The sequence below is a fragment of the Marmota flaviventris genome, chromosome 2 (assembly GCF_047511675.1).
Source record: "Marmota flaviventris isolate mMarFla1 chromosome 2, mMarFla1.hap1, whole genome shotgun sequence".
Taxonomy (NCBI): Eukaryota; Metazoa; Chordata; class Mammalia; order Rodentia; family Sciuridae; genus Marmota; species Marmota flaviventris.
The window spans coordinates 137,033,130-137,053,889 of NC_092499.1; the positions used below are offsets into that span (position 1 = coordinate 137,033,130).

The window sequence follows — 20,760 nt, forward strand, 5'->3', positions numbered from 1 at the left end:
GCCCCCTTCCTTAGGACAGGCCTTGAGGTAGAAGCTGCTGTTATTTGTTTTCAAAAATGGAGTCACATCAGTTTCTCAGACTGTTTGAACCAGAAGGCTCCTCAGAGGGGTCCATTCTCCAACCTCATAGATATGTCACTGAGATCTGGGTACCTGATAATACCAGTTTGGTAAGAAAGCCAAATGCTGTCTTGGTATCTTCTAGCATGTGTGTGTATGTGTGTGTGTGTGTGTGTATGTGTGTGTGTGTGTTTCTTTCTTTCTTTTTTTTTTTTTTTTTTTGGTAGTAGGAATTGAACCAAGGGCACTTAATCATTGAGCCACATCCTCAGCTCTTTTTTATATTTTATTTTGAGACAGGGCCTCTCTAAGTTGCTGAGGCTGCCTTTGAACTCACAGTCCTCCTGCCTCAGCCTCCCGAGCAACTGGGATTACAGGTGTGCACCACCATGCCCAGCTTGTGTGTGTGTGTATGTGTATGTTTTAAATTCATTTTCAGTGTTAGATATTAAAGCCAGGAGTGCTCTACCATTAAGCCATATTCTTAGCCCTTTTTTGTTTAGAGATAGGGGCTCACTAAATTGCTGAGGCTGGCCTCAAACTTGTGATCCTTTTGCCTCAACCTCCCGAGTCACTGCAATTACAGACATGTGTTGCCAAACTGGCTTATACTAGTGTTTTGAGCAAGAGAATTGAGAACAGAGTGAAAGGGATAATATGTTGTTTTGGGACACCCTGGTCCAAGATCAGGCCTTTGACTGTAGTCTTAGACTTTGGGGGGCCCCAAAACAGCCTCCACTTGGGCCCAGTCTTTTGGACTAGGGCCAAAGCAGTAGCCTGCCAGGCTGGGACTAGGTGAGGAAAGCTTTGAAGTGGAGTTCAAGGTCACTTTCCTGGGCCAGTTCCATCTGGCAATGTTGAGAGGCTGTGGAGAGAACCCTGAACAGAGGGCAGAAAGGTTGCTCCTTTTTGGAGTAAACTGATGTGACTGGGAAAGGGGGCTGGTATGACATTTTTCTAAATAAAACTCAGCCCTTAGTTTTAGTTTCATTTCAAGAAAATGGGTGAAGAGAGAGAGGGTTTGGTTGTCTGTGGCAGAATCCATCACTCCCGTCTTTTGCAAAACATACAGGGTAAAATCAAACTGTCGGGCTGGATGTAGCTCAGAGGTGGAGCTCTTGCCTAGCCTGCTTGAGGCCCCGGGTTCAATTCTGCCTGGGGCTGCAGAGCTATCACTTGGAATAAGATAAACATCAGTAGTAGTTATTGAGTACAGGGCAGCGCCCCAAACTTTTTACTACATAATTTCACCCACGACAGCCTTGTTATTATTACATTACATCCCGTTCAGCACAGGGGAAAACAGACTGGTTATGCTAAGGGACTTGGGGGGCTCAGAGTCTGACCTAGTGAGGAGAAGGGGGATTTCAACTCTCGATCCCAGATAATCTACGCAACCAGTTGGACCTGAGAAACTTGAGGTTTCTTAGTCTTGGGTCACGAATGCGGAACCTGCACTTGGTTAATGCCCATCGGGGTTCAGCCCTTCAAATGCAAAGGACACAGGGGTTAAGGCGATGTGTGGGCAATTGACACTCAGGCTCAGTGGGGCACCCTGGAGCAGTCAACCCCTCGCCGGTTCAAGTGAGTCTCTCAACCTCTGGATCCCGCGGAGCTGGGTAAGCCGCAGAGCCCAAGATGCGCGGGCTCAGCACTCTGGCCCGCAGGCTCTGGCAAGGCCCTAAGAAGGGTCGGACGGGGCCGGGCCCTGGCCCCGCCCCCTCCCGGCGAGGCCCAATGGGGCGGCGGGCCCTAGCAGTCCCGCCCCGGTTGTGTCCTGGCTGCCAGCGCCAACCCGGCCCCGCTGCAGGCAGCCGTGTGGAGCGGCGCACTGGGTTCTAGCTGCCCGCTCGTTCGCTCCCCTGCTTGGGATGGCCGGCTACCTGCGGGTCGTACGCTCGCTTTGTAGAGCCTCGGGCTCCGGGCCGGCCTGGGTGCCGACGGCCCTGAACACCTCCAGCCTGCAAGAGCAGCCACGGCGCCACTGTGAGTGCCGCACGGAGGGTCCGGGCGGGCGCGCGCCGGTGCCGCGACGTGGCGACTTCCCGGGCGGGGGCCGGGGAGCGCGACTCGCGACGCCTGCGGCCCGGGAGCGGCGGGATCTGGCACACAAAAGGCTGGGGGGGCGGCCTCGCTCTGCGCTACCCTGTCTGGCGCTTCCGGGCCGCGTGAGGCGCAATGGTGGGGACTTGAGGGACGGTGGCAACTGGTGGCCCGGGAGATTGCTGTCTTGCGAGGGCTGGGCTCGGGGCTGCCATACGCCTCCAGGTATTCCGGGAGGGAGTCCTGGGGGAGTCCCGGATCTGATAGATGTGTTGCCCTCCTGCGCCCCTGGAGAGAGGCAAGGAACCGAGGGGGGCACCCTACCGTTTCTCTGGCGAGAGGGAGGGTCGCAGCGCGGCCCCTGCTCAGACAAAGGCGGAGAGGGGGGAGGCATCCACTTCCCCTTCCTTTACAGCCGGGCGCGCTCTAATCCCTCCTCACCATCAGGCCCACGTCAGCTATTTTTGGAGCCATTACTCGACAGCTGGAGGAGTGTCCTTTCAGTTTTCCCCTTTTGTTAGACTGCCCCCCCTTCCCCCCGTCCCCGCCCCCCCGCTTCTTCTTGGTCGGTGCACTTGAGGCCCCATCCTGGGGCCTCTCCTTGGCTTGACTTGCCTTTTCTTGCCTACCGGCCCATGCCCTACTCCATTGTTGGCCCTGCCTGGTTTACCCGCCTCGGAGACTTGGCAGCGTGCGCAAAATGTCACTTTCTCCGGAGTCGTTCTCACGCCGTCTGGGATACTTTTAACTCTGCTAAGGAGAGAAAAGTAAAAAAAAAGCGAGACTTAGACTGATCCCGGTTACCCATACTGCTGCCCAGCCTGGCATGTGAGCATCGGTCTGCCCCTTACCCTGTGTACTCAAATCTCTGTTATAGAAGACAGGGAACGGTCAGTGAAAGTCTCTTGGCATTTTCTGATGCCTACTGGCACAGAAACTCCTAGCCAGTAGGCATCAGACCTGCCTTGAAGTCCTTTGGGGTGGGCCGGGAGAATGAGGGAGTGGGGCTCACTGCTTGGCTTGGCCAGAGTGGGTAATCTTTTTTTTTTTTTTTAAATTTTAGTTTTAGGTGGACACAATATCTTTATTTTACATTTACGTGGTGCTGAGTATTGAACCCAGTGCCTCATGCATGCTAGACGAGTCCTCTACCAGGGAGCCACAAATCCAGCCTCCAGATTGGGTAATCTTTAACGGAGTGGGAATAACTGACCAGAACTGGTGGCTGGGAGGCGGGAAAAGGACTTGGGCCCCAGTCCCCTCTAAGGAGAAAAGCATATGTTTGCTTTTGTACTTCTGGGATCTGTCTCTAAGGGTCCCACCCTGAAATTTAAGATTTAATGTGCCCCAGGCCCCTAAGATTTACACATGGCACCACCTTCAGCAAAATGGTAAAAATTAGATACATTTTCCAATTCTCCACCCCCCCCCCTTTTTTTTCCTGCCTTGATGGTAAAAAAAGAAACCAAAACAAATCAACAATTACACTAACAAAATGAAGCCCCTTTAGGGCCTGAGTTTGGATACACTTTAAAAAAGTGGTCAGTTGCAAGTCCTTCTAAAAGTCCCTGGGTGGGGTAGTTATAACAGAGAAAATGCCTGTACTTTGAATTGGACATCCGACTACAGTTGACAGTTCTGCCAGCTTGTTACCTGGCAACATTGCTGGAGACAAAATACTTGGCATTCCCTTTGATGACAAAGAAAGAATAATTTTTGGCTAAAAGGGTTCTGTGTCTTTGCTGCCTTGCAATTCCCACACGAGTCTCTTTCAAACTTTGCAGCCTTCAGCGACTGCTGCTGGTGGTTCTGATAAGTTAGAGCTAGGGGAAGTGAGGGCCACTCGTAACTGCTCCGTGGGAAAATTAGTTATTCTATTTCTAGCCAGAAACTTCTTAAAGTTTTCACCCTGCTCCCATTTAGATGTGATTGGTGTCTTACCTGCACTCTTCGATTCCAGGACAAATTATTTAATGATTAAAGACCCACCAGTAGAGTTCTTTATCTGTTCCCCTGTGGAGTCTTGTTACCATCAGTCACCACCCCCACCCTCCTCTCCTGCTGAATTCTCTCCCCGCAGAGCTGGTTTGGGTGCTTATGTTTCATCCAGTAGGTATTAAGGGAAAATGTCTCTGGAAAGCTTGGGGCCTGTGCTGGAGATGTAGCTCAGTGGTAGAGCACTTGGGAGCATGAAGGAGGCCTGGGATCAATTCCCAGCACTACAAAAACAAACAAAACCAAGCCACACAACTTGAGAAGCCTGGATCCTGTCCTCAAATCTACCTAAGGTTGAGTCCTCTTGGGCTGATTCCATTCAGGTTAGAGGTCTGGAAATTGCTTTCTGATTCCAGGAAGCAAGGGTCCATGACCTGCCCTGGGCTTTATACTGTGTAAACCATGTTAAAAGTGCCAGCAGACTGCATTTTTTTTTTTTTTTTTCCCTCCTTGGTTCTGGGGTTAGAACCTGGGAACTTATGCATGTTAGGCAAGCACTCAAGTACTGAGCTGCACCTCCAGCCCAGACTGCAAATATTAGTACACTCTAGGTTGTGAGGTTGTCTGGGGCAGAAGCCCATCGCCTGGCAGAGCCGCTTGTGTACCTCTGGTGTAGCCAGCTGGCTCAAACTCTCTGGCCTCTGTGTGGCAATGTACCCAGTCGAAACCTGTGTGATAGCATACGCCTGTAATCCCAGTGGCTTGGGAGGGAGGCTAAGGCAGGAGGATGAGAGTTCAAAGCCAGGCTCAGCAAAAGCAAAGTGTTAAGCATCTCAGTGAGACCCTGTCTCTAAATAAATACAAAATAGGGCTGGGGATGTGGCTCAGTGATCGAGTGCCCCTGAGTTCGATCCTCGGTATAAAATGATAATAAATAAAATGTACCCCAGGAGGATGAGAGGGGAGGGCAAGGCAGCCCTGATCACAGACTGGTTTAACCTTGACTTGACATTCATTAATGTCTTCAACAAATATGTTCCTTTCATGTGCTAAATACCATGCAAGAAGCTGGGGTAAGAACTGGGAATAAGACCAGGAAAGATTCTTGCTGTTATGGAGCATTAATTCTAATGTGGAAGGGGACAGATAATAAGCAAGATCAAAGTCATGTAGTGTGCCATATGGGCACAAGAGTTGAGGAGAAGAGAAGACCTCAGAGAATTAAGTGCTGAAAAGGGGAAGAAGAAGCAGGCCATTTAGGTATCAGGGAAAGAGGACCTGCAAGTGTCAAGAATTCCATGTAGGAGCGGAAGAGGAGCACTGGGTTGAATGACAGGAGATGAGTGAGGTTTAGCAGGAAGATCAGTGAAGGGCTCTAGGTATGTATATATTTGGTACCAGGAATTGAACCCAGGGGCACTTTATCACTGAGCCACATCTCCAGCTCTTTTTAAAATATTTTATTTCGTGACAGGGTTGCACTGAGTTGCTTAGGGACTTGGTAAGTTGCTGAGTCTGACTTTGAACTCAAAATCCTCCTGCCTCAGCCTCTGGAGCCGTTGGGATTACAGGTGTGCACCACCACGCCCAGCTTCTAGGCATTATTTATTTATTTACGTAGTGGTGCTGGGGATCAAACTGAGGGCCTTGCACAAGCTAGGCAAGCGCTCTGCTCCTGAGCCACACCCCTAGCTTCTAAGACATTTTTGAGGACTTTGGCCTTTATTCTGAGAGAAAAAGGAGGCTTTGCAGGGTTTTGAGGAGAGTGCTTTGATCTGACTTAGGTCTTAACGGGGACACCCTGGTTTTAGGGACCTGGTAGGAGGTGATGGTCGTACCCTGGCCAGAGGAGATTCTGGTTGGTTGGACCTGGGTGGTGGGGCTGTGGGGAGAAACTGGCTGGATTCTGGATGTATACTGAAGAAAGCCAGTAGGGTTTGTTGATACTTTGTATGTGGGTGTAAGAGAAAGGGAGGAGTGAAATCAGGAAGATACTTGAGTGGCTTCAAAGGAATTGGGGGCTTCCCCCACATTCTGATCCTTTGTTGGGACATGCAGCCTCTTGGTCAGAGCTGCATGGTAGGAAGTGGAGAGGGTCCTTGTGCTTAGCACCTGTGTAGTTATATTTTTATGTAAAATCTCCTGTGTTTTTTTTTTTTTTTTAAATAGGGAGGGCTGGTTTAAATTCTTATTATTTTTGCTTTTTTTATTTTGGCAAAAATATAACTTAATATTTACCATATTAACTGTTTTCTTTTCTTTTCTTTAAAGTGTACAGTTCAGTAGTGTTGAATAACCATCACCACCAGCCATCTCCAGACCTTTTTCATCTTGGGAGACTGAAACTTTATATCCACTAAACCCTAATTCCCCTTTGCCTCCTCCCCCTCCCCCCAGTCTCTGGCAACCACCATTCTACTTTCTGTTTCTGTGAATTTGACTCATCTTATATAAGTAGAATCATATAGAATTTATCTTTTGTGGAGCTGGGGTTGTACTGGGCTTGATCCTCAACACCACATTAAAAAATAAATAAATAAGAAAAACAATGTACTAATTGTAAAAAATATGATTTTTTATAACTATTTCATTTATAATGCCCACAAGTTTCATCTGTATTATAGCTTGGTGACCGAGTTTTCTTCCTATTTTTATGTTTGTTTGCTTGTTTGTTTATTTATTTATTTATTGTATTGGGGATTGAACCCAGGGGCACTTAATCACTGAACTATATCCCCAGTCCTTTTTTAAAAACATATACATTTAGTTTTTATTTATTTATTTTTTAGTTTTTGGTGGACACAATATCTTTATTTTACATTTATGTGGTACTGAGGATCGAACCCAGTGCCTCGTACGTGCTAGGCGAGCGCTCTACCACTGAGCCACAAACCCAGCCCTACATTTAGTTTTTATATCTTTACTTTACATTTATATGGTGCTGAGGATCAAACCCAGTGCCTCACAGGCGTGGGCCACTGCACCTGGCCCCAGAGCCCTTTTTAAATTTTGAGACTTTGCCTCCTAAGTTACCCACACAGGTAACTTAGCCCAGGGGCCCTTTATCACTAAGCTGCATCCCGTCTCTTTTTATTTTGAGACAGAGTCTCACTGAGTTGTCCAGGCTGGTCTTGAATTTGCAGTCTTCCTGTTTTAGCCTCCCACATTGCTGGGATTACAGGTGTAATGACACTGGCTCATTTTGGTTTTGATTTGCATTTCCCTAGTGATCAGTGATGTTAAGTATTTTCCAGGTGTGAATGATATACAAAAGTATATATCATTTTTGGAGAAATGTCTGTTCAAGTCTTTGCCCTTTTATTAAAATTATTATTTGCTGGGCTGCGGTTGTGGCTCAGTGATAGAACACTTGTCTAACAAGTGTAAGGTACTGGGTTTGATTCTCAGCACTGCGTATAAATAAATAAAATAAAGATCCATTGACAAATATATATATATTTGTGGTAGGCAAGCGCTCTACCACTGAGCCACATCCCCAATCCAGGACCATCATCTTTTTTTTGTTGGTGGTGCTGGAGATTGAACCTATGGCCTTGGACATGCAAGGCAAGCCACTCTATCAACTGAGCTAAATCTCCAGACCCAGCACCATGATCTTGATCCTGACCTACCCCAGCTGTGTGGTGTGGTGTGTGTGTGTGATCCTCAGCCTACCTGCCTGAAGCCCAATTCAGTGGAGCCCTAATTCAGTGGCTGAAATCTTTAGAATTGGCCCTCAGGTGAGTTTCTCGTTAGTGGTCCCAATTATGATATAGTTTCAGTTCTCTATTTAATTGTTTCTTTCTGTACTGGGGATGGAACCCACAGGTGCTCTACCTTTGAACTATATCTCTAGCTCTCTTTATTTATTTTTCTTTTTTTAATATTTATTTTTTAGTTTTCGGCGGACACAACATCTTTGTTTGTATGTGGTGCTGAGGATCGAACCCGGGCCGCACGCATGCCAGGCGAGCGCGCTACCGCTTGAGCCACATCCCCAGCCCTATTTATTTATTTTTTTTTTTAAATTTTGAGACAGGGTCTCACTAAGTTGCTGGCCTCAAATTTATGTTCCTCCTCCAGCCTCAGGCTGTTGGGATTATAGGTGTGTGCCACCATGCCCAGGTAGGTTCAGTTTTAACAACTTTTAGTTAGCTGTCATAACTAAATTAACTCATAGAAGATGCTTATAAAAACTAAACTAGGGGGGGCTGGGGATGTGGCTCAAGCGGTAGCGCGCTTGCCTGGCATGCGTGCGGCCCGGGTTCGATCCTCAACACCACATACAAAGATGTTGTGTCCGCCGAAAACTAATAAATAAATAAATAAATAAATAAAACTAAACTAGGGCTAGGGTTGTGGCTCAGTGGTAGAGCGCTTGCCTAGCACATGTGAGGCCCTGGGTTCGATCCTCAGCACCACATATATATAAATAAATAAAAATATAAAGAAAAAAAAACTAAACTAGTGGCTGGGAACAGTGGTGCATGCCTATAATCCCAGCCACTTGGGAGGCTGAGGCAGGAGGATCTCGAGTTCAAAGCCAGCCTCAGCAACAACTCATTGAGACCCTGTCTTTGAAAATAAAATACAAAATAGGGCTGGGGATGTGGCTCAGTGGTCGAATGCGCCTGAGTTCAATCCCTGGTACAAAAAAAAAAAACCAAAAAACTAAACTAGTTTAGCCAGGCGTGGTGTTATACATGACTCAGGAGGCAAAGGTAGGAGGATTGCAGCAACTTAGTGAGACCCTGTCTCAAAATAAAAAGGGCTGGGGATGTAGCTTAGTGGGAAAGTGACCCTAGGTTCAGGTTCAATTCCCAGTAAACTGTCTCCCCCCCCCCCCAAGAAAAAAAAAGAAAGAATAAAGAAAACCCAACAAAACAAAGTTCAAGGACAGACCAGTGGATTTTCTACAGCCCCAAGCCTCTTCCCACTCAAGCTTCAGATCAAAGTGAAGGAATTTTGTAGTGTGGGTCCAAAATCTCCACTGCATCTTGAGAAGGGCAGTGGGGCCCAGTGTGCATGGCTTTTGTTCTCTAGGGAATGTAGTATTTTGCATCTGTGTTTTCTTTCTGCCTTTCCACATCTGACCCACTAGGACTTCCAAAAACTGCACTTGAGTCAAGGACTTGGTTCTGTCCTGCCTCTGACACAAACCACATTACCTGGGCCTCTCTTTTTCTCCTTAAGTGATCTTTAAGATGCTTTTTATAAACATACAAACAAACCAAAAAACTGTTTGCATTTCTTTGGAAAGTGAATTAATTGTTTTTTGTGTATTATTTAATGTTTTTCTTAGGTCTGAGAATGTAGCTAAGTGGAAGAGTGTTCGCCTAGCATGCATGAGGTCTTGGGTTCCATCCCAGTTTAAAAAAAAAAAAAAAAACAGGGAAAAAGGAAAGGATATAATTTAAGGATTATGTTAGCCGTTGTTTATGGGTGTCATCATGAGTCCAGCCAAGGTGTGTATTGTATGACAGTGATATATTTGAGGTCTATTAGGCTTTGATCTTTGGTTTTTTTTTTTTTTTGTGTGTGTGTGTGTGTGTGTCACTGAGGATTGAAGTCAGAGGCACTTGTTCACTGAGCCACATCCCCAGCCCTATTTTGTATTTTATTTAGAGACAGGGTCTCACTGAGTTGCTTAGCGCCTCACCATTGCTGAAGCTGGCTTTGAACCCACTATCCTCCTGCCTCCCGAGCCACTGGGATTACAGGAGTGTGCCGCCACGCCCAGCTAGTCACTTGTTTTAAATGTGCCCAGGTGGCCATACCTTCTGAGTGTAATGAGGATGAAACCTAGGGCCTTATGCGTGCTAGGCAAGTGCTCTATTGCTGAGCTATAACCCCCAGTTCAGTGTCTTTTTTCTTTCGTCTGATTTGCTGCGTGTAATCTTTCTTGAGGTTGGAAGACACACAACATCTGTAAACACTGTGTGTAACCTAACAGTAAGTGGACCATAGGTGAGGCTCCAGAGTGCTCCTTTGGGGATGATTGAAGTTTTATGTAGCTCTTGTCTTACTCCCCAGGAGTGGCTTCTTTTCGGGTTGTGGGCAGTGGGACATGTTGGTGCCTCTGTCTGCCACAGGCTAGGTAGGATTCAGCAAGTCTTGTCCATGACAGCATGCACCTATTAATTAAATGGGCCATTTTCTCGAGTTTTCTTTGGAATTCACTTCTCAGACTGCTGGTTTTTCTTGGAAGTCAGACTTTGCTAGAAGAGCCTCCCTGGCTCCTCTTTGCCTCTGTACCACCTCCCTGGGCTTCTCATTAGCCACTTGCTGTGTCTTTGATGCTTCTCTGAAAGGACTGACATATCTGAGCCAACTTGGATCAGGGATTCTGAGTTCTGTTTGCAGGTGCCATGAGTCTGTCCTTCTTATTGAATAAGGTTCAAGTCCTGGTTCTGTTGTTTCTGAATTCCGAGCCTCAGTTTCCCCACTTTTTTTTTTTCTTTTGTGGTGCTGGGGATTGAAGTGCTTTGCTCATGTTAGAGAAGTACTACACTATGAGCTACATCCGCAGCCCATTTCTCCACATTTAAAGTGGAGCCAGCTGGGATTGCACACCTGTAATCCCAGCGGCTCTGGAGGCTGAGGTAGGAGGATCATGAGTTCAAAGCCAGCTTTAGCACCTTAGCAAGGCCCTAAGCAACTTAGAGAGACCCTGTATCAAAATATAAAAAAGGGCTGGAGATGTGGTTAAGTGACTATGGGTTCTATCCCCAGTACTAAAACATAAAAAATAAAAGATAAAGTGGAGCTAACGATACCTCCCTTGGGGCTATTTTTGTTGTTAAATGGAATCGGGGTGTAAAGGGGTGTTACACTATGGGCACATTGTAGGCACACAACATATTTCTGTACCATTCCCTCCTTACCGCAGTTAGCCAGGGACTCTCATATTGTAAACAATGGAAATAGTGACTGGATAACTTAGAGGATTTTACTGGAAGGACACAAGGTACCTCATAGAAGTACAGAGAAAACCAAAAAAAACTGAATCTTGGACAAGGGGGATGTCTGGCCATCCTGAGGAACTGGGTAGCAGGAGCTCATGGACAACCTTTCCCTGATTTGATGCTGGGTAAGGTGGCTTAGCTGGCAGTCATCCCTGCTGGTGTCTTCTGATTTGAGATTCCAGAGAGAGGGGATCTGACTGGCCATGGACCTTACTCCCTTGACCAGGGGTGGGATGGGCATCTCTCTGGCTAATCTTACCTGGCATATTTAGTGGGGGACCCAGGTCCCCCAAACAAGGAGCAACTTCTGCAAAATGGGGAGTAGACACTGGGCAGCTGGAGGCCTGGTTGTCCAGTGCTCCTTCTTTGGTGAAAGGCAGGCCTGGATGGGAGAAGAGGGGTTTCCCACTAACCTCTCCAGCGGCGTGATGTGTTGCATGTGCCTGGTTCTAGATGCAGACAAGAGGATCAAGGTGGCGAAGCCGGTGGTGGAGATGGATGGTGATGAGATGACTCGCATCATCTGGCAGTTCATTAAAGAGAAGGTAGGGCCCCTTCCTAAAGTGGGTGGCTCTCCAGGTGAACTGGCCAGGCAGCTTTCAGTCCCACAAGGTCTCGGGTGTCCAGGTGGACAACAGCAGTCCTGTGTCTCACCTTCTGATCATCCTGCTTTCATGTGTGGGCCATTAATGGTTCTTAGCCATTAAGCAGGGAGAGGGCCCATCTGTCTCACATTGGTGCCGAAGCTTGCGTGACTTTCAAACTTGGAACGTCTTTAAGGCTGACCCCCCCATGTCATTTCTGTCTTAATCTTGCACATTTTTGCTGTATTTCTTTGTGAAGGAGTTGAAAGGAGAGCAGGGCTATGTGCAGGACAGTGTCCCAGCTAACGGTTCTCAGGGTGATGACTTGGCTTTTCTGAAGTTGCCATGGTCTGTTGTCCACATGAAGGTCCCCTATTGAGTGAAGGTCCATGGGAGAAAGGTTGAGACTGCCACTTCTGATTGTGAAGTTCTCAAAGCCGTTGGAGGCAAAGGAGGACCTCACTGTATGGAGGAATCTAGATGAACTTGGACTTGGGGTTCAGCTGACTTGATGGCCATGGTAGGGGCACACGGGGAAGTCCACCAAAGGACAGCAGCCTGACCTGCTGGCCTCTCTCCAGAGTCCCAGCCTCCTGCCAGCCCTCCCTAGGCCCTGCTGAGGAATAACTGACCCCGACTTTCTGCTGTGCCTCCTCCACTGGCCTTCTTCCCTCGTCCCCACACTGACTGGGTGTCCCCTGCCATGGCCCACGGGTTCTCGCATCCCTGTTGTCCTGTCCCCAAGTCATAGCTGTTGGGCTGATGCCTTGCTCTGGCCATCTTCCCTAGCTTATCCTGCCTCATGTGGACGTCCAGCTCAAGTATTTTGACCTCGGGCTTCCAAATCGTGATCAGACTGATGACCAGGTCACCATTGACTCCGCGTTGGCCACCCAGAAATATAGTGTGGCTGTCAAGTGTGCCACCATCACTCCTGATGAGGCCCGTGTGGAAGGTGTGAGGGTGTGGAGGGGGTTGGATAGGGGAGGGTCATGGGCTCCCCTGGCCAGCCTCTCAAGGTGAGTGAGGGTGGTTGGCTATGTTGCTGATTTTGGACCTGGGAGTCCATCCAGAGAGCTGGACTTTGGGCAGCTCATCCCTCTGACCTGACCTGTTTTGTAGGCTGGTGGACGGAGAGGCTGTGCAGAGGAAGGCTGTGTGTTGGGAGTCTCAGAGGTCCTTGGGAAGCGTCACTAGTGCCCTCCTGCCACTCTCATGGCATTGCAGTGCCCTGGAGATCATGTATGGATCTCTGAGAGGTGCCCCTCCAAACCTGGCCTGGTTACTGTCCTTGAGTTCGGGGGCCTTTCTCAAGGTTCTGTGAAATGATACCAGAGTGTGGAGAAAGGGGCCAGATTTCAATATTTTAAGAAGGATGGTTGAGTCAGGTGTGGTGTCACATGCCTGTAATCCCAGTGACTCAGAATGCCGAGGCAGGAGGATCACAAGTTCGAGGCCAGACTCAGTAACTTAGTGAGACCATGTCTTTCTCTCTCTTTTTTTTTTGGATACTGGGGAGTGAACCCAGGGGTGCTCAACCATTGAGCCACATTTCCAGCCCTTTTAATTTTTTTTTTTTTTTTAATTTTGAGACTGAGTCTTGCTAAATTGCTTAGGGCCTTGCTAAATTGCTGAATCTGGCTTTGAACTTTCAATTCTCTTCACAAGCCGCTGGGATCACAGGCGTGTGCCATGAAGCCTGGTGAGACCGTGTCTCAAAATATAAAATACTCAAAATATAAAATAAATTAAAGCACCCCGGGCTTTAATTCCCTGTACTTAAAAAAAAAAAAAAATTGCTGGGCACAGTGGCGCACACCTGTAATCCCAGTGGCTTGGGAGGTTGAGGCAGGAGGATCACTAGTTCAAAGCCAGCCTCAGCAATGGTGAGGCGCTAGGCAACTCTGAGATCTTGTCTCTAAGTAAAATACAAAAATAGGGCTGGGGATGTGGCATAATGGTTGAGTGCCCTTGAGTTCAATCCCTTGTACAAAAAAAAAAAAAAAATTAAAGGGCTTAGTGATAAAGTGCCTCTGGTCTAATCTTCAGCACAATAAATAAATAAATAAATAAATAAATAAAAGATGGTTGAGGAGTTCTCTGAACTCTTCTTAATTCCTGCACTATGAAGAAGTGAGAAGGAAGCATTCAGGGTACATCTTCAAACTCTGCAGGCCACCTCCTGTTTTCTAGATCAGACCTGGCCATAGAGTATTGGAGTCACTTTAATATTGAGCTTTTTTTTTTTTTTTTTTAGTTCTTCCAAATCCTGGGATTTGTATATCCCCATTTTTATGGACAAGGAAATAGAGGGTCATGGTTTTGGTAAATTGGCCAGTGTTGGGGCCAGTCCCAGAGCCTCGGGGCCAGTCCCAGAGCCTCGGGAGTGAAGCAGTGGGTTATCAGATCCATCAGGCAAGTTCTTTCCCTCAGGCTGCACTACCCCCATGCAGGATGTGGAACTAAGGTGGACAGAGCACTTGCTATGGGCCAGCCACTGATCCGGGCACTTTATACACAAGCTCATTCTGTTCTCACAACCCAGCAGGCTAGGTATTTTATCAGTAATTTTGTTTTATAACAAAGCCACTTATGTAAGTGGATTCCAGAGCCCACATGTTTATACTCTAGACCCTATAACCTCCCTCAGGATGACTTTCAGGCTCCCGTCTGGCTGTGTTGTTGCTTGGGGTTCAAGTTCTGACTGGAAGGAGTGGCTGCCGTGGACCTACTTCATATCTCTTCTCACAGAGTTCAAGCTGAAAAAGATGTGGAAGAGTCCCAATGGAACCATCCGGAATATCCTCGGTGGGACTGTCTTCCGAGAGCCCATCATTTGCAAAAATATCCCCCGTCTTGTCCCTGGCTGGACCAAGCCCATCACCATTGGCAGGCATGCTCATGGTGACCAGGTAGGCCAGCTGGAGACTGAGTCTGTGGACCTGGGCCCACCATGGGAGCCTTGGCCTGAGCCATCTTCTTGTCTCTGCAGTACAAAGCCACAGACTTTGTGGTAGACCGAGCTGGCACATTCAAGATGGTCTTCACTCCAAAGGATGGCAGTGGAGCCAAGGAGTGGGAGGTGTACAACTTCCCTGCGGGCGGCGTAGGCATGGGCATGTACAATACCGATGAGGTGAGGCCCGAGCGCTCTCCTTCCCCAGCCTGTCCAACCCTCTGTCTGTGGCTTTCCCTTTTTCTGTGTTGGCCTCATTCTCAGGCCAGCGAGAGGCAGAGATGGCCACCAGTAGCTCCAGGGTTATCCCTTGCCTGCTTGGAATTTGCCTTCCCTGAGCCACATGGCCTAAGAATTGGAGAGGGTGAGGTGGTTTTCCAAGGTAAAGTTGGAGGGCTGCTTGCTTCTCCAAATTCGGAGGGAGATGAGAAACAGCAGATGCCCACTCTATAACCGCTAGGGCTAGTGGTTGTTGGAGACTGGGGATGCGGTTTCTAGAGAGCTGGGCCTGGCCTTGGGATACTGGGAGAGTTGGAAGTCCCCAGGCTGGGGGACCATGCTGGGACCCTCTTTCTCCTTGCAGTCCATCTCGGGTTTTGCGCACAGCTGCTTTCAGTATGCAATCCAGAAGAAATGGCCGTTGTACATGAGCACCAAGAACACCATCCTGAAGGCCTATGATGGGCGTTTCAAGGACATCTTCCAGGAGATCTTTGACAAGTAACAGCCTATTATTTTCCTGTTTTCTGAGAACTCCTCTGCTTCCCAGCTCCTGTGTGCTGTTCTGTCCTACCTGGGGAGGTCACTATCCCAATGCATTTGCTCAGCTCTGAGGCTCAGGGAGGGGTCCCCAAACTGCCAGCCTCCTGTCCTCTCCCTACAATAAGCCCTTTTACTGCCAGGCACTATAAGACTGATTTTGACAAGAATAAGATCTGGTATGAGCACCGGCTCATCGACGACATGGTGGCCCAGGTCCTCAAGTCTTCAGGTGGCTTTGTGTGGGCCTGCAAGAACTATGATGGGGACGTGCAGTCGGACATCCTGGCCCAGGGTAAGCTGGGAGGACACACTCACTGCAGGGATGGGCTGTTGATCTTCTGGCTGGGAAATTTTCAGGTCCTTTGGATAGAAAACTCAAGGGTTGTGGCAGGATTTATTGCAGACTCTCAGGCAGTGAGTGAAGGAGGTCCACAAACTAGATTTGGACTAGTGTATTACTAAGGCTGGCCTCAGAGGAAAGGGAACAGGAACTCATTCTGGGGCTACTTGACTTATTTGGCAACAGTAGGAAAATAGGGAGCACTGGGAGGCTCTACCACCCCACACCCTCACTCCTGTATTTTTATTTTTTGAGACAGGGTCTCACTAAGTTGCCCACATTGGTCTCAAACTTACCATCCTCCTGTCTCAGCCTCCTGGGTTGCTGGGATTACAGGTGGATGCTTCCTAAATGACAGGAGTGCATTTTGTACAGTGAACCTCAGGGAAGTACGAGAATATAGGGGGAGATGGTAAACCCCAGCCTGGACTGCAGCTGAAAGCGCGGGTGATGTCATTAGAGAAGAGTGAGAATAGCCCAATTTGTGGGAAACAAGCAAGAAAGGTGGTGGGGGCAGGTGAAGGATGAAAAGGAAAGAGAAGGTGACAATGAGGTCCGTGAGGTGCAGCTCCTGATGACGGGGACATGGAAGCACATGACAGGGTGCAATGAAAAGGTCTTGTTTTCTACAAACCTTTGGTTTTATTTCCAAAAGTTTACTGCTGATCCTCTCATCAGAGCAACTCCCATCCGGATGGAAAGATGAAAAGTCACAGCAGGGACCAGGGGTGTAGCTTAGAGGTGGAGTGCGTGCTTAGCATACCCTGGGTTGTCACCAGTCAAAAGAAAAAAAAAAAAATCCAAAGCAAACAAGAAAAGTGTGAAAATTAACATTAAGTATATAAAGAATTGGTGAGCACAAAGGTCTAGGTAAAAATGGCAAAGGAGGCTGGCTTCAGCAACGGAGTGAGACTTTTATCTCAAAATAAAAAGCGCTGAGCTGGTGTGGTGGCACACACCTGTAATTCCAGTGACTCAGGACTCAGGAGGCTGAGGCAGGAGAATCATGAGTTCAAAGCCAGCCTCAGCGACTTATTGAGACTCCCATCTCTAAATAAAAAAATAAAATGGATTGGGGATATGGCTCAGTGGTTAAATACCCCTGGGTTCAATCCCTAGTACAAATAAATAAATAAAATAAAAAGGGCTGGTGATGTAGCTCAATAGTAAATTCCCTGAGTGTTATCCCTAATACCAGGAAGAATGAATGAATGAATGAACAAATAAATAAACAAACAAATAAATAAATCAGACATAAAGCATTTTCTTTTCTTTCTTTTTTGAGGGGGCCTGGGGTTTGAACTCGGGGCCTTGCACATGCTAGGCAAGTGCTCTATCACTGAGCCACATCCCAGCCTTGACAAATCATTTTGCCAAAGAAGGCCCACTTCTTCTTGGGCCTTCACAATCCTTACTTTGGTGGTTGGAGGTAGTTTTGAAACTCTAGAGCCATGGTAATGGAAAAGGTCATTTGAGCTGACATCTGGATTTGGGAAAGTTTGGAAATAAATCCCAAAGCTTGAAAGTGGCCTCAGAGAAGCAGAAAGTGGTCACTGTGAAATAGCCGCCAGCTGCTTTATTTTTTCTGCTTGATGCAGCTTCCTGGGAGGCTCAGGACTCTGTGGGGTCTTAGGTGCTGGGTGTCAAACTCTGGGGTGCCTGGAGGTGGGGACATAGATTCGTGTTAGTGTTCTGGTGCTAGTCACTTTGAGGGCCTCCTGCTCTCTGGGGACCCTGTAGACCCATAGCAAGGGTGGACATGCGCCCTGTAGTCCCTGTCCTGGTTTCAGTTGGGGTGGGTGAGGGTCTAATGTCCGGGAGCAATTACAACAGCAGGTGAAGGGGGTAGGTGGGATTCCACCTTCGGTGTGTGACCTAAGGTGCCAGCACTGACGAGGGTCTTCCCACCCTTCAGGCTTCGGCTCCCTCGGCCTGATGACGTCTGTGCTTGTTTGCCCCGATGGGAAGACCATTGAGGCTGAAGCTGCTCATGGGACAGTCACCCGTCATTATCGGGAGCACCAGAAAGTGAGTGTGGGACATGTGGCTGCATGATGGCAATCCACCCCAGAGGCCACAGCCTGCCGGCCCTGATGGCTAGCGGGTGGGCCTGGACCATCAGTCTAGAAGTGGGCAGCTACATCTCAGGAGCTTCTCAAGCGCCGACTCAGCGCTTGATCCCTGCGGCCCTATCCCCAGGGCCGGCCGACCAGTACCAACCCTATCGCCAGCATCTTTGCCTGGACGCGGGGCCTGGAACACCGGGGAAAGTTGGATGGGACCCAGGATCTCATCAGGTAAGTGATGAGGGAGGGGCCGATCTGGCCCAGGGTAGAGTCTGGGTCCTGGCCTTGCACAGCTGGGCTCTCCCTCTGCCCCGACCCCTGCAGGTTTGCACAGACTCTGGAGAAGGTGTGCGTGGAGACCGTGGAGAGTGGCGCCATGACCAAGGACCTGGCCGGCTGCATCCATGGCCTTAGCAAGTGCGTGGCCTGGGCAGAGGGCAAGGGTGTCCTTTTGCGACCTCAGAGCCAGGTGGGAGGAAGCCAGGGGACCCTCTAATGAGTCCCTCTCATGAGTCCAGGGGCCTGGGGCAGGACAAGTCCATAGCCCTGAGGAATGATTCAGGTTGAGCCACCCTAGACCAGGCCCAGTGAGCTGGTCCCTACTGGCTGGCTGCTCCACCTGTTCCCGAACCATCTGTCTCCCACTTTCTTCCAGGAGAGCTTGTGCCCAGTTACCTGCCGCCTAGGGGGGGAAAAAAAAAAGACCCTATTAGGTTTTTGATGAATTTGCTGTGGCTCTTTGGCAGCGGGCTGCAGGTAACTTTTGGCGCAAGCCTGGGTGGCATGATTAGGCTACTCTGATGCCCAGGTTCAGGCTGTGCCCTGGAAGTTCCCTGCTGATGGCCTTGGAGAGGCCTGGAGCTGCCCTCTAATGCGAATGGTGTTTTCTTGGCAGTGTGAAGCTGAATGAACACTTCCTAAACACCACAGACTTCCTGGACACCATCAAGACCAACTTGGACAGAGCTCTGGGCAAGCAGTAGGGGAGGCGCTGCCTGGGGGTGGCGGCGGACAGGCCGGAGCAGAGCCGGCAGCTGGTCCTCCCGACATGAGGTAGAGGGTGAGCTTCACAGCCCCTCTCTGGAGGCCTTTCTAGGGGACATATTTTTATAAGCAAGATGTTTTTAAAAGTATGTTTTTAAAAGTATGTTTCCCCTCACGGTGACGTGAGGCAGGAACAGTGTGCTTTACCTCAGCCAGTCAGTATGTTTGGCATACTGTAATTTATATTGCCCTCGGTGCACATGGTGCCATATTTAGCAACTAAAAAGCTCTTCACAAAACTGTCTGCTGTGTTTGTCCCTGAGGGGAAGGAGGCAGCTGGGGCCAGAGGCAGAGGCCCTCTTAGAGCTGGTGGGTTCCACCAGGGACAGGCCAGAGCATCTTGGGCCAGCACAGGGTAGGTAGGAGCTGCTAGAGGAGCTTCTGGGACTCTGTGGACACAGGCCTGTGGGTTTCCTAGAATTCTCTAGGATGAGCCATTGTATCTGGGTCTCCATTTTGAGTTTCTGTTGCTTTCTGATAGACCACTTGTTAATAATAATAATGATTTTTGAGGTTGTTGGTTGGTTTTAACCTTCTAAACATCTCCAGACCTTTATCCTTCTCTCTATACTGAAAACTACCCAATGCCTGCTTTGCAGGGCTGCCTGGGTTTCGCAGGGCCTGTTGAAAGGGGACCTCCTGTAGACTAGACCAGTGGTTCTGAGACTTGGGTTCATTTCCACCTCATTTTGGCAAAACTAGACATGAAGGAGATAAAAAGTTGCCCCAGGGCTGAGGGTGTGGCTTGGTGGTAGAACACCTTGCCTGGTATGTGTGAGGCCCTGGGTTCCATCCTCAGTACTGCTACCTGTCTTTGATTTAAAGCATTATCCTCTGTGCAATGATTATATTTTTATTCTTTGGTGTTAAAATGTCCTGGGGGAGAGTTGAATAATCTTTATTTGATAAAATAAACATAGCCAGCCCTCTGTATCAAGAGGTTCTGCATCTGTGGATTTAACCATTCTTGGATTAAAAATATTTGGGAAAAATAGTTGCATATGTTCTGAACATGTGTAGGACTTTCCCACCTTGTCATTATTCCCTAAATGATACAATATGACAACTCTCTTTTTCTGGCACTGGGGATTGAACCCAGTGCTTTACAAATGCTAGGCAAATATTCTACCACTGAGCTAAGCCTCCAGCCCTTTTAATTTTATTCTGAGGCAGGGTCCTGCTTAGTTGCCTAAATTGGCCTTGAACTTGATCCTCTTGCCTCAGCCTCCTGAGTAGCTGGGATTACAGGCCTACCACGCACCTGGTTTATGACAATTCTTGTATACATTGCCTTAGGTATTACAAGAAATCTAGAGATGATGTAAAGTATGTGAGAGGATGCCGGGAGTGGTAGCCCACACTTGTAATCCCAGCCTCTTGGGAGGCTGAGACAGGAGGATTGTGAGTTCAAGCTAGCCGCAGAAACTTAGTGATGACTTAAGCAATTTAGTGAAAAAACAAACAAAGAGTGTTGGGGGTGTGGCTCAGTGGTTTAACACCTCTGGGTTCAATCCCCGGTACTAAAAAATTAAAAGTATATGAGAGGAGGTGAATAGGTTCTGTTACATAAGGGACTTGAGACTTTTTGGATTTTGGTATCCACAGAGTCGGAGACCCTGGAACCAATACCCCAGAGATACCAAATTCCACTTCCTGAGTATTGGTGGGACCTTTGACTCCCCATGGCTGTGAACCATTGCTCTTGATGCCTCAGTGGCTCTATGCACCCCTCTTCTTCCTCACCAGTCCCCTCAGATCCCCAGCCTTATAGGAAGAGAAGCTGCAGTGCTGGCTCTGGCAGGCCCGACTCAAGAGAAAGCACAAGACTTCTGGCCTCTTGCCTGTCTTCAGCAAAGGGCTGGCATTTCCCAAGAAGGCAGCTTCCGAAGTCCAGCCTGGCATCATGAACTGGTTTCTGTCCTGGGGTGTGAGGGGTGCACAGGGAGGTGGAACAGCTTTTCTCTGCAAGTGGTGGGACTTCTGGGGCCCTGGCCTGCCCCCCTTT

General features: G+C 48.5%; 1 protein-coding gene across 1 annotated transcript; it reads left to right on the forward strand.

Moving 5' to 3' along the window:
* The first annotated feature begins 1,843 nt into the window (after positions 1-1,843).
* On the forward strand, positions 1,844-19,267 carry Idh2 (isocitrate dehydrogenase (NADP(+)) 2). Its single transcript, XM_027919842.3, has 11 exons — positions 1,844-2,046; positions 11,457-11,548; positions 12,377-12,542; positions 14,339-14,499; positions 14,580-14,723; positions 15,127-15,263; positions 15,446-15,597; positions 17,561-17,673; positions 17,845-17,942; positions 18,036-18,128; positions 18,607-19,267. Exons 1-11 carry the CDS (start codon positions 1,932-1,934, stop codon positions 18,692-18,694), a joined length of 1,359 nt encoding a protein of 452 aa, XP_027775643.1. The 5' UTR covers positions 1,844-1,931; the 3' UTR covers positions 18,695-19,267.
* The last annotated feature ends 1,493 nt before the right edge of the window (positions 19,268-20,760 follow it).